This window comes from Chelon labrosus, assembly GCF_963514085.1.
Source record: "Chelon labrosus genome assembly, chromosome: 12".
NCBI lineage: Eukaryota > Metazoa > Chordata > Actinopteri > Mugiliformes > Mugilidae > Chelon > Chelon labrosus.
In genome coordinates, this window is record NC_140345.1 from 13489754 (window position 1) to 13502666 (window position 12913).

The following is a 12913-nucleotide window of genomic DNA, read 5'->3' on the forward strand; positions in this document are numbered from 1 at the left end:
CACATTAACAGAAGACAGCTCACCCTGCCATCACTGTCTATGATTAACAAAGAAAAAAAAAGCATGGAGACTTTTCTATATATATATATATATATATATATATATATATACATATATATATATAAAAGAAAGGAAACAAGGAAAAACTTAACAAAATAAAACAGGAAACTCAAAACATGAACACAGGAAATCATAACAGAAACATGACACATCCTTTAATTTGAATCCTACTTTAAAACACATATAGGATTCAGACATTTGTGACTTCGAGCTCCTTCTTCTTGGTGCCTGAAAAAATTAGAAAACACAGATAAAACTGTTTAATTCACACGTCTGTATGATTTTATTTACATATTATGGAACTGACAATTGAGCACACAGAAATATTTTACAACTTCCTTGATTCTCACTTCAACAGCGCGCACATGGACAGCTCCTCTGTGTGTTACATGTTGCCGTAGATTGCGTCATCTCCATTTTCTGCACAGGAAACAACATGAAGTCAGCTCAGCTCAACTTTATTTATAGAGCACTTTAAAAACACCCACAGACGAAACAAGGTGCTGTACGTAGGCAAGAATAGGAACATAGGACAAACAATGAAAAACACTAAAAGCACGAAACAAGAGCAGGGTCTCATGGTGGATTGAAAGCCACGGAATAAAAATGGGTTTTAGGACAATATTTAAAAATGGACAGTGAGCGGGCTTGTCTGATGCGCAGTGGTAGATCGTTTCATAATTTGGGAGCAACAACAGAACAAGCACTTTCCCCTCTGAGCTTCCTTTTGACCTCGGTACCTCCAGGAGCAGCTGATCAGCTGACCTGAGACACCGAGCAGAAATGTAAGGATGGAGAAGCTCAGAGAGGTAAGGAATGAGATCATTTAAATATTTAAAGGCAAATACAAGAATCTTAAAATGGACTCTAAAATGCACAGGCAGCCAGTAGAGGGAGCCCAGAATGGGAGTTATGTTCTCCCTCTTATGTGCTCCAGTTAAGAGACGAGCAGCCGAATTCTGAACCAACTGGAGACGTGCGAGGGAGGACTGGCTGACCCCAAAATAAAGTGTGTTACAGTAATCCAGCAGAGATGTGATGAAGGCATGGATTACTGTCTCAAAGTGCTGAGGTGTAAGAAAGGGTTTTATCTTTGCCAGCAGCCTTAGGTGAAAAAGCTGGACTTAGCCACTACACCAATTTGCAGATCCAATTTAAAATCACTGTCCATCATTAAATCCAAGTTTAAGACTGCTGGTTTTACATAAAATGCCAAGAGGCCCACTCTCTCTCCTCTTGCATGCACATGTGTCATGAACGAAGGAAGAAAAGTTTACATACCCCAATGTTGTCATAAATATGATCATTGGAATAAATGATGTGGCGTCTCCTCCTGCTGGCAGAATATTGGTTTGGAATTTGAGCACACTTCATACAAACACTGAATCCATGTAATGCAAACCACAAGACTGAACTGATTGTAATTACGTAGAATCATATTTAAGCTGACCTTCTGCCTCTGCCTGGTTTAACTATTATAAGCCATATTGTTGCATCGTATTAACAAATGCCTGATTTAAAAGTATATATTTATTGATGGTCTTTTATTTAGTGTTGTGCTTTTATATTAAACAAACTGGTTGACTTACATTTGATCAACATTCGAAATAAATCCATATTTCTATAGAAACTTACCACTTTTTATCAGCTATCACTGCTGCTACAAGGATCACCAAACCTCCAGCTGCTCCAGCAGCAATGTAAATATACAGCATGTTACCTGTCCAAACAGAAATGATAGAGTGTGTCCAAACACAGTGGTGACAATCTACATATGCTGCATTCAAAGTATTTCTTACTTTTAACAGGCAGGGAGAGCGTGACGTTGGCACTGCCCTGCGTGTTGTTTGCCAGACAGTGCACATACATGGAGGACCTGATGTTGACTTGAAGAGTCCCAGTAGTGAGAGAGCCATGCTGCTCTACTTTGGTGCTCAAGTGAACTTTGTTGGGAAGCACAAAATGGATCATACTGGGAGGATTGGACTCAGCCCTGCACACACACTTTACCATGTCCCCCTCTGAGGAGCACGACGAAGCATTCTTAATCTCAGGGGCATCTGCAGGAGCAAGAAATGTACATTTATTATGGTTAAATAAAAAATTCTTCTTCATCACCACGGTTCTGTAGTTGTTTACTTACATAGCACATTGAGCTGCACAGAGCTTGAATTGACTCGTCCTACTTCATTAACTGCAGTGCAGTACAGCGGCCCTTTCCTGTGTCTAGAGACATTTGGAAGGATGTAGATCGATCCCTTGTGCACTTGAGCACCGGTTTCATTGTGCCACTCGTAGCTTCTGACAGGAGGGTTAGCATCACTGGAGCATTTCAGGTGGACAGTTTGTCCCTCCTCCACATCTGATTTGTACTCAACCTTCACATTCACTGGGGCATCTGCATAGAAACATGTAGATGTATATACTACTGTGGTGCTCTTCACAGATACAGTGTTTCGCATAGTTAAGTTTAAACTAATGGTTGTACCGACAAGTCGACTTTACTGCTGTGCCATGATGTTTTAAGCAGGAAGTCAACTAGTCACCAATCACGTGATAATCACAACAGGGACGCCTCAGAGAAGGCCGAGGAGCCCAGTGGGTCATTGAGGCAAACTAGCATTGGTTCATCAAGTGTGTGGAAATACTTCACTAAAGATGAAACCTATTCTACCGTGACGTGCAGAATATGGAAGTCAGTCCTGAAATACAACAAAAGTACAACTGCTACGCAAGCTCATCTGAAAAGGCATCTGGTAATGCTCGCAGAGGAACGATCCAAATCCTCTCAACAGTAGTCAATTAACAACTTCACCTCGTCCTGCAGTAACAGAGAGGAGGAGGCTGCACATCAACAATTAGCCGGTGACTTTCATTGTCTTATGTTATTAGACCATCCCTCGAGACACACACCAATCAGACATAACATACTGACTGACTGCTTAATATTGTGCAGGTCATAATGTTGTGGCTGATCGATGTATGACGAGCATGCTTAAAGATAAAATTTCTATAGCCATTAAGAAGATTTTTAGGTATACACAGGAGATAAACACTTTTCACAAGAAGACAGTGCAATTTTGTTTTTTCCAGTGTAGATGTACACGCGATGACTGTCAGTCTTGTGACAGTGACAGAACCTACACTCGAGAGATGTTGCTTTTATATTTAGGTTTGTGTGTTCAGTTAGTGTAGAGATGGGCAACTGGTGGCCTGGGGGCCGCACACGTCCCGCGACCTCACTCTAAGTGGCCCTTAGATTCATTTTTGATCATTATAAAAATGTATCCTCTGCGTCACTGAATCACTTGTAATGACAAAGTTGGCCACTAGATGGCGCATCCAATGCAGACGCCGCCTCGCACACGCTTCCACCGGGTAGCTCTTCTCCACCAGTGAAGAAGAGACGTTGAGCCGTGGCAAAGAGCGGATGAGAGAGAAAACTATACCGAGAAAATCGTGTGTGTGTGTTTCAGGTGAAATGGGAAAAGGATTATCTGTTCACAGAATTTAAAAGCAAACCTATGTGCTTAGAGACGTTATCTGCCTTGAAAGATTTCATTTAAGTTGCCGCTACAACACGTTGCACAAGTTGCTGTTTGCTGTTCTGCAGCTTTCTGCCCTCCTTGAAGAGGATGGTATGTTTTATTTTCATGAGCCCTTTGCACTGCAAAAAAAAAAATAACTAAGTGGTTATTTTTTGTTTGCTTCAATAAACATACACAAACATATTTAAAATGGCAGTTTTATCATATCTGGTTAAGTGTGCGGTCCTGTGTGGCCCTCAGGTAGTGTCGATGAAAAGTTGTGGCCCCCTCCATCATTTCAGTTGCCCATCCCTGAGTTAGTGGAACAGCTTCCACACTGGAGAAAACTATATCATAACTATAAAGTGTTACCTCTCTTTGGCCTCATTTTAATCTCCATTCTCTTTGTTTGCTCGTCCTTGCTCTTATTTGTTCTAATTACTTTCAGAATATTTGACAATTTTCACTTGTCTTTTATTTTATTTATATTTCTTCATATACATTTTATTGTCTGTTTGAAACCATGTAGGTCACAGTGTCTGAAGCATCTGTTTTCATCATCACTACTTACATTTTACTTGAAGGACCTTGGGTTCTGTCTTCAGCGGCGTTCCATTGTGCATTTGAACGCTGCATCGTAAAGACTTGTTGTGGTCAGCACGGGTCGGGCGAAATGTCAGAGTAGACGTTGCTTTCCACTGTCCGTCACTGAACACTTGTGAGTGAAAACGCTGCTCTCCAGAGTGACTCCAGTTGAAAACAGGAGGAGAGGTTGGGCAGGAGTAAAACACAGAGCAGGATGGAGACACACTCTGATCCTCCCTTATCTCCTCAACCATAGACAAGTTGATGGATTGTGATTTATCTGTGTTAACAAGAAAGATCACAATAGCTGTTGGCAAAGGAACTGAAGCTGTATCATAACTAATAGAGAACACTTGTCTACTGGATTGTTTTTTATGAAACTTTGAATTCTGACATTGCTTGTTTTGATATTAAACAGCTTTAGTCCACACATATGGACTACAAACACCCTTTATAGTGGAAAGATATTTCCTGTTTTTTTCGCTCAAAATAAAGATTGTGTTAAAAATAAGAGTCTTAGAACAGGAACTTGACCTTAGAACAACACTGTAACTTGATAAATGTTTCTACAAAGAAAATTTCACCCCATGTGCACATTATGTCAAAGATTGTCATGCCTAGGACAAATAGGACAAATAGGAACCCTGACTTTGTTCAGTACTGAACATCTGTGTAAGGCAAAAACAATTCCTAACTTGTTTAAAGAAAGAGGATATTAATGCATTATAACAGCACAAATGATGAACTAGATAATAAATTGTCATGAGAAAAAAAAAAACTAAATAACAATTGTTACCAGCACAGTTTGAAAACCTGTTGTTTTTGTTTTTTAGGTTGTGCTGTTACCAATTGAATTTGCCAAACAATGACATCTGAAATAATCCAGAGAATCAAACACTGTAGGATACCATGGATGAAAAGATGTGTTACTAGTGCCCATTAGTTCCTTTTTCCTAAGTAAGAAAGTCAAAAACGTAACTAGTGAGAGGATTTAAGACTGATAAACTACAATTAAACAAATAAATGTCATGATAACAATAATGGAATTCAAGACAGAAATATAGGAATTACTGTCACTATATAGGCTGTTTATTTCACTTACCAATTATTGAGATGGAAACTTGGTTTTGTTGGTACGAAAATCCGTCGTAGTCTTTCATTTCAATTCTGAAATGAAAAGGCCCTTGGTCACTGGACCGAATGTCATCAATCTTCAGAGAACAGTTCTTGTGACTGACATCTCCCAGCAGCGTTGTCCGATTCCGATAATTCTCCAAGATATTTTCCTTGTCTGGGTGATAGATAGGATGATTCTCGTTGTTGAACCAAATCCCAGTGTAACCAGAGATTTGTTTATTTTCTGGCTGTGGGTAATCAAATGAGCAGGGGATGATCACACATGACCCAAGGAGACCTTTAACTGAGGACGGCACCTCAGCCGTCCAAGATGAGCCATCGGTTTGAGTAACTGTAACACATTGAACAGTGAATTAGAATAAGCATGGAGTCAATGAATGAATGTAGTAAAGTACAAATTCACCTGAATATTAAATTATTTTGCAAACAAAAGAGATGCATGAAAAAGACAAATAACTGACTGTTTAATTCTACTGTTCGTTTGATTACAGCTGAATATTCACCATACAGGAGGTACCATACCTTGAATCCAAAGGCACACAGAAAACAGAGACCGTGTTAGAGCTTCCATCTCCACTCTCTCGTGTCAGGGTCAGACCTGAAAATAAAATGAAAAATAGGTGTATGCTGCTGTCATTTCCCCCTGGTGAGAGAAGACTTGTTGAGTTTCCATTCCACTTTTAATCTAACCAGCGACCACTGTGATCACAATATTAAACCTTTGACTCATCAACCCTGTAGTGGGGGAGGTGTATCCTATTAATAATCATTCATCAGAATGTATTTTGTTATTCTTTACCATGTCCAAAAGTGTTTTATTCACAGTGTGTCCTATACTCATTCTTCATTCTTTAGAAAAAGAAAAAAATAGTTTTAGGATGTAGGGAGCTGTGGAGAGTTCGGTCAGGACTCTAGTGGGTCTCAAATAACAAGGCCGTGGGGTGCAGAGATGGTTCTTTATTTCCAATAAAGGTGTTGATTCTTACAGGGACTTGGCAGTATGCATATGGTTTCTAGGATATACAGAACAAATCAAGTAAACAAATAAACAACTAGTAAAGGATCACACCCTGGTAAACATCATAACAAATAGTAACTTAAAGTTTACCACCTCAATACACTGCGGTGTGGCGTAGCGCAAGATGCCATCGACATTCACTCGGATGGTCTGCTCCTGAAGGAGGTGAACGGCTTCCTGGTCCTGGTGGGATCTTGTGGCCAGCTTGTCACTGCGATAAGGAAGAACATCCATTTGCCACAGTTTCTCCAGATGAGAGAAGAGGTCAAGTGGGGATGATGAGGAGGTGAAAAGACATTGTGGTGCATCAAGGCTGAGCTTGATAAGGACTCAACTCCTTAAACTTCTTTTTCCGTGACGGCCAAACACATTATAGTCCAATGCCAGCTCGTTTGACAGAATGTATTTCATCATTCGCCTCGTTGCATCATCTACACTTGTGTCCCCTGTATCTGCCACCAAAACCTAGGGATGAGAGCCAAAAGGAGAAAAAAAGGCTAACATTAATTGCTAAGACAATAAGCTTCAAAGATTTAAAAAATTCAGCCGGAAAGTCAGCTAAACATTTGAAGTTGTAGCCTTTATGTAATTTACTGTAATGTAACACATATCATATTATTATTATATTCCAAAATGGCATTATTTTTTAAAGGGGTGCACAAGGGTTAATATTTTTTCAGAAGTAAGCTTAAACAAACACAACTATTCTATCTAATTAAATCCAATTTTGTGTCCATCAGTCAAAACACTAGCACTGGAAGGTCTGCTGACCCTGTTCTTTCCTTCCTCATCTTACACACACATGCTTACAGAATGACTGAAACTAAGCAGAGGGAGGCAGCGACTGTCCACACGTCATGCACTTCATGTGGCCTACTACAATTTTTGAGCTTGCAAGTGCAATAATATCGGAACTGAGAATGACAAATGAGCATGAACTGACAACAGATACGTTTAAAATAACTTTTATTTAAAAACAGACTTTATTAATATTATTTTATGGCATGTTCTGTACCCGTGTTGCCCCTTTGTAACCCATATGGGGCCCACATGTACATGTTGGCTGGGTGGCTGTACTGATCTGAAAGGGCATGTGGTGTCGCTGGCCTGGGTGTGTTCCTGATCTCACTCACCAAATCATCCACCTGTTGGCAGAGGTTGGTATTGGCTTGCTTGATCTCCTTTAAAGTTTCAATGAGCACAGGTAAGTGGCTTGCCTGGTGTCTCAGAGCTGCATTCTCTTGGCTGATCTGTTGCCACCTGGTGAGCTGATCTGGGGCTTGGTTGGGTGGGTCATGCTGATTCTCTTGTGTCTCCTTCAACATCTGTTCCCACTCCTCCTCCACCACTTTCTGGTACAGGGCTTTGGCTAATAGGAGTTGTGGCACCAGAGCTGGCCTCTGCGCCCGATTGCTCACATTCCCTTGTGTCTCAGGGAACTTGGCTCTGGACCCACTTCTGGGATCCTGGTCTAGTTATGTCATAATTCAACAGGTAGGAGGGAACTGATCTCTCTGGGTTAGGGATCTTTCCTCAGTAATCCATCTATCTATCTGGCTCGAAGGACGAATGAAAAATAGTTTTAGGACGTAGGGTGGATGGAGAGTTTGGATAGCTGTGGAGAGTCCAGTCAGGACTCTGGTGGGTCTCAAATAACCAGGCCGTGGGTTGAGGAGATGGTTCTTTATTTCCAATAAAGTTGTTGATTCTTACAGGGACTTGGCAGTATGTGTCAAGTAAATAAATAAACACACCCTAGTAAACATCATAACAAATAGTAACAATGTTTACCACCTCAATATACTGTTACTGTAGTCAAACAAATTACACCTCACCACCTCACAAGATAATAATTATTAATATCAAACTGAAGTGTACTTACTGTACAGATGGATGCATATATCCCTCTCAGACTGAAAACTAGACCTGGAACACCAAAAAACTGACTGAAAACTTCCAGAAAAACATCTTTAGTCCTCTCCCCTTTTCTGCAACTGGTCCAGACTGGTTCTCCTTGACTGGCAGAACAGCGCCTATGCGCCCTCTAATGGTCGGTGTTGAGTCACTCTCTTCTCCAGGTGACAAACAGTCTTTTGAACAGATGCACATCACATGCAGGAATTTCATTATTATTATAATTTTTTTTTTTTTTCAGTAATTGTGAATTCTTCAATTTTGTTTTTGCATATTAACCACACGATAAACACAAGGGTCACTGAGTATATCATCACCATCCAAGCAAATGCGATTATCCAGTTTAACTTAACTTTAACTTATGAATAGGAGAAAGCTGGGTCTGCCAAATAAAAGGACTCAAATATTTACATGTCACCAGTAGCGCCCCCTATAGACCGCATTGCACGAAACTTGGGGGGCTTGTAAGGAGTCATCCACAGATTGTTATTGTCAAATTTCAAGCAGTTTACTGTGGTGTTTTGTGAGATATAAACATGTAATCGTTGTAGCGCCCCCTTACAGACCAAATTTTGGCATGATTGTACACAGGCATATTATAATGACGGCTGCAAAGTTTCATAAGGATTAGGTGAATACTTCAAAAGGTATAGGCCTTAAAGTTGTCACAAAGGGGGGTAGCGGGGGTTGGGAGTTTGGACCCAGATGCAGGACTTGAGAGGCAGGAGTAGGCAAAAAAAGGTTTTTAATTAACAAAGAACAAAACCAAAGGCGCTGCCGAGGATGCAGGAATTCCAAGAGCAAAACTCAAAAAAACATGAACAAAAGTAAGACGTAGCATGAAACTATGGCATGGAACAAGAACACTGACGTGGAACGTGGAACATGGTTAACAAGCAGAAACAAGCAGTATGACGCGACAGAGACAAAGGGGAAGGCAGGGCTATATATAGACATGAGGAACAGGGGTGACGAGACACAGGCGAAGAAAATCAAGAATCAACACAAGGTGAAATCAATGATCCAATCAAGGGAACAAAAAGGCATGAAAACAGGAAATCGAGAACTCAGCAAAATAAAACAGGAAACAGAACAGAAACAACTAAACACTAACCATGACTATGAAAACCGAGAACTTAATACAATAAACAAACACAGGAAACTAAACCATGACGGACTAAGACATGACAGAACCAAGAACGGAGGACATTACAAAACATGACAGAAACTAAGACATGACAAAAGACGTGACAGAACCCCCTCCTTAAGGGACGGATCCCAGACGTCCCTAACAAAACAAAAACTTAAACTTAAACAAAAGTCAGTACTGGACAGGGTGGGTGGAGGGGGCATGGCAGGAGGGATCCAGGGCAACCGAGAGGTTGAGCAGACAGGACCGAAAGTTCTGGGGGTCGGCCGGGAGGCCGAGCGGACGTGGCAGAGAGTTCTGGGGGCCGACCGGGAGGCCGAGCGGACGTGGCCGAGAGTTCTGGGGGCCGACCGGGAGGCCGGGCAGACGTGGCCGAGAGTTCAGGGGGCCGACCGGGAGGCCGGGCAGACGTGGCAGAGAGTTCAGGGGGCTGACCGGGTGGCCGGGCAGACGTGGCAGAGAGTTCAGGTGGGCAGCCGGGTGGCCGGTCAGACTGGACAAACCACTCAGGAGCAGAAGCGGGGACAGGAGCAGAGGCCAGACCCACCTCGAGGACAGGGGCAGAAGCAGGAGCCACCTCAGGAACAGGGGCAGGAGCAGAAGCTGGGGTCTGAGCCGCTGCGGGAACAGGGGCAGAAGCCGGGGTCCGAGCCACCTCGGGAACAGGGGCAGAAGCAGAAGCCGGGGTCCGAACCACCTCAGGAACAGGAGCGGGAGCCGGGGTCCGAGCCACCTCGAGAACAGGAGCGGGAGCCGGGGTCCGAGCCACCTCGAGAACCAGAGAAGAGGCGACCCTCGGAGCTGGAGCGGGAACCAGGGAAGAGGCGACCCTCGGAGCCGGAGTGGGAACAAGGGAAGAGGCGACCCTCGGAGCCGGAGCGGGAACCAGGGAAGAGGCGACCCTCGGAGCCGGAGCGGGAGCGGTAACCAGAGCAGAGGCGACCCTCGGAGCCGGAACAGGAGCCAGAAGCGAGTGGATCCTCGGAGCCGGAACAGGGACAGGTAGCAGCGCTGGAGCAGGACATGAGCGGGTCCTCGGAGCCGGTACAGGGACAGGAAGCAGCGCTGGAGCAGGACATGAGCCGACCCTCGGAGCCGGTACAGGGACAGGAAGCAGCGCTGGAGCAGGACATGAGCCGACCCTCGGGGCCGGTACAGGGACAGGAAGCAGCGCTGGAGCAGGACATGAGCGGATCCTCGGAGCCGGTACAGGGACAGGAAGCAGCGCTGGAGCAGGACATGAGCGGATCCTCGGAGCCGGTACAGGGACAGGAAGCAGCGCTGGAGCAGGACATGAAGCGACCCTCGGAGCCGGGAGAGGAGCCGGAGCTGAAGCGACCCTCGGAGCCGGGAGAGGAGCCGGAGCTGATGCGACCCTCGGAGCCGGGAGAGGAGCCGGAGCTGAACCGACCCTCGGAGCCGGGAGAGGAGCCGGAGCTGAACCGACCCTCGGAGCCGGGAGAGGAGCCGGAGCTGAACCGACCCTCGAGGCCGGTACAGGAGCAGGAGCGGGGCATGGGCCGACCCTCGAGGCCGGTACAGGAGCAGGAGCGGGGCATGGGCCGACCCTCGAGGCCGGTACAGGAGCAGGAGCGGGGCATGGGCCGACCCTCGAGGCCGGTACAGGAGCAGGAGCGGGGCATGGGCCGACCCTCGGGGCCGGTACAGGAGCAGGAGCGGGGCATGGGCCGACCCTCGAGGCCGGTACAGGTGCAGGACCAGGGCATGGGCCAACCCTCAAGGCCGGTATGGGAGCTGGAGCAGGAACGGAGGCAGGAGCGGCTCGCTGGGACCTAGCTGGCCGATGGCCAGCAGGCTGGGGAGCAACCACCATGTGGCCGACAGGACGGGATTCCAGAGGCTGCCGGCCAGCAGACCTCCCTCCATGGCGTCCACGCGGACCATGTTTCCTTTTCGGAGCCCCCATGGCCAAATGAGTGTCCACAAACGGAAACAAAAACTCTGGCATGAGCCATGGCTTACATTCCAGCATTTGGTCTTGATAATAGGATATAACTCGCCTTTTGTCCTCCTCCTCATCAAAAATAAAGTCTGCTGGGTCCTTCTTTGGTCGCGTCATTCTGTCACAGAGGGGGGTAGCGGGGGTTGGGAGTTTGGACCCAGATGCAGGACTTGAGAGGCAGGAGTAGGCAAAAAAAGGTTTTTAATTAACAAAGAACAAAACCAAAGGCGCTGCCGAGGATGCAGGAATTCCAAGAGCAAAACTCAAAAAAACATGAACAAAAGTAAGACGTAGCATGAAACTATGGCATGGAACAAGAACACTGACGTGGAACGTGGAACATGGTTAACAAGCAGAAACAAGCAGTATGACGCGACAGAGACAAAGGGGAAGGCAGGGCTATATATAGACATGAGGAACAGGGGTGACGAGACACAGGCGAAGAAAATCAAGAATCAACACAAGGTGAAATCAATGATCCAATCAAGGGAACAAAAAGGCATGAAAACAGGAAATCGAGAACTCAGCAAAATAAAACAGGAAACAGAACAGAAACAACTAAACACTAACCATGACTATGAAAACCGAGAACTTAATACAATAAACAGAAACACAGGAAACTAAACCATGACGGACTAAGACATGACAGAACCAAGAACGGAGGACATTACAAAACATGACAGAAACTAAGACATGACAAAAGACATGACGAAGGACAAGACATGACAAAAGACGTGACAAAAGTCATATGAAATGTTTTATAGATTCTGGATGCCAAATTTCATGAAGTACGCAATTGCAGTTTTGAAGATATTGAAATGTGTTTTTTATAGCGCCCCCCTAGAGACCAAGAGTCACAAAAGTTGAGGCATCATATTCACAGTATCATATTATTATCAGTAATATGAAGTTTGATTAAGTTTGGTTATATACTCCACAAAATATTAGCTCTGGAGTTATACTGTGCCAAAGCGTAAAAGCCATTAACTGTGTAATCAATAACCCTGCTAAAGTTCTTTTGATAAATTTTCATGACACTTTTAGTTAAACAGAATAATAATAATAAAAAAAATCACAATTAAATTAATAGGGATCCTGCAATGTCGTTGCATGGACCCCTTAATTACAGGACATATAAAATGAATAAACATGTATACCTCAACACAACACATCTAGTGTTTTACCTGCTCACTAAAACAGTTGACAGTCATGACTCTTCTTGCTTCTGGTTTGTCTGCTGAAGTCCCAGAGTTGAATGAGAGGTGATCATGCCCCCTGATTTTAAGAAGACAGCACAGAGAAGGCCTGACCTTGTCTGTCATCAAAGGATCGATTAATCAGAGATCTCTGAGATCACAGTCTGTCGTTGCTCTGAAGGTATTTGGAACGTTGATGAAAGTTACCAGTTTTACATCTCACAAATTTTGAGTTAATGTACCTTCCTCAGTGTGGTATTACGTTCATCTGATTAGCACGACTGATTAGCCTGTAGAGCAGGGCTGTTCAATTAACTGGGAACTGGGGCCAGCTCAAACTGAGGAAAACTAGGGGGCCAGAGA

General features: G+C 44.3%; 1 protein-coding gene across 1 annotated transcript; it reads right to left on the reverse strand.

The window, feature by feature from the left end:
• Positions 1-1487: 1487 nt before the first annotated feature.
• LOC311496970 (myelin-associated glycoprotein-like) lies at positions 1488-5880 on the reverse strand (the record flags this gene model as incomplete). The annotated part of the gene is made up of 6 exons (XM_084557035.1): positions 1488-1780; positions 1860-2120; positions 2204-2458; positions 4159-4452; positions 5275-5640; positions 5832-5880. The coding sequence occupies 6 exons, from the start codon at positions 5878-5880 to the stop codon at positions 1692-1694; spliced, it is 1314 nt and encodes a 437-aa protein (XP_084413161.1). The 3' UTR covers positions 1488-1691.
• Between the last annotated feature and the right edge of the window lie 7033 nt (positions 5881-12913).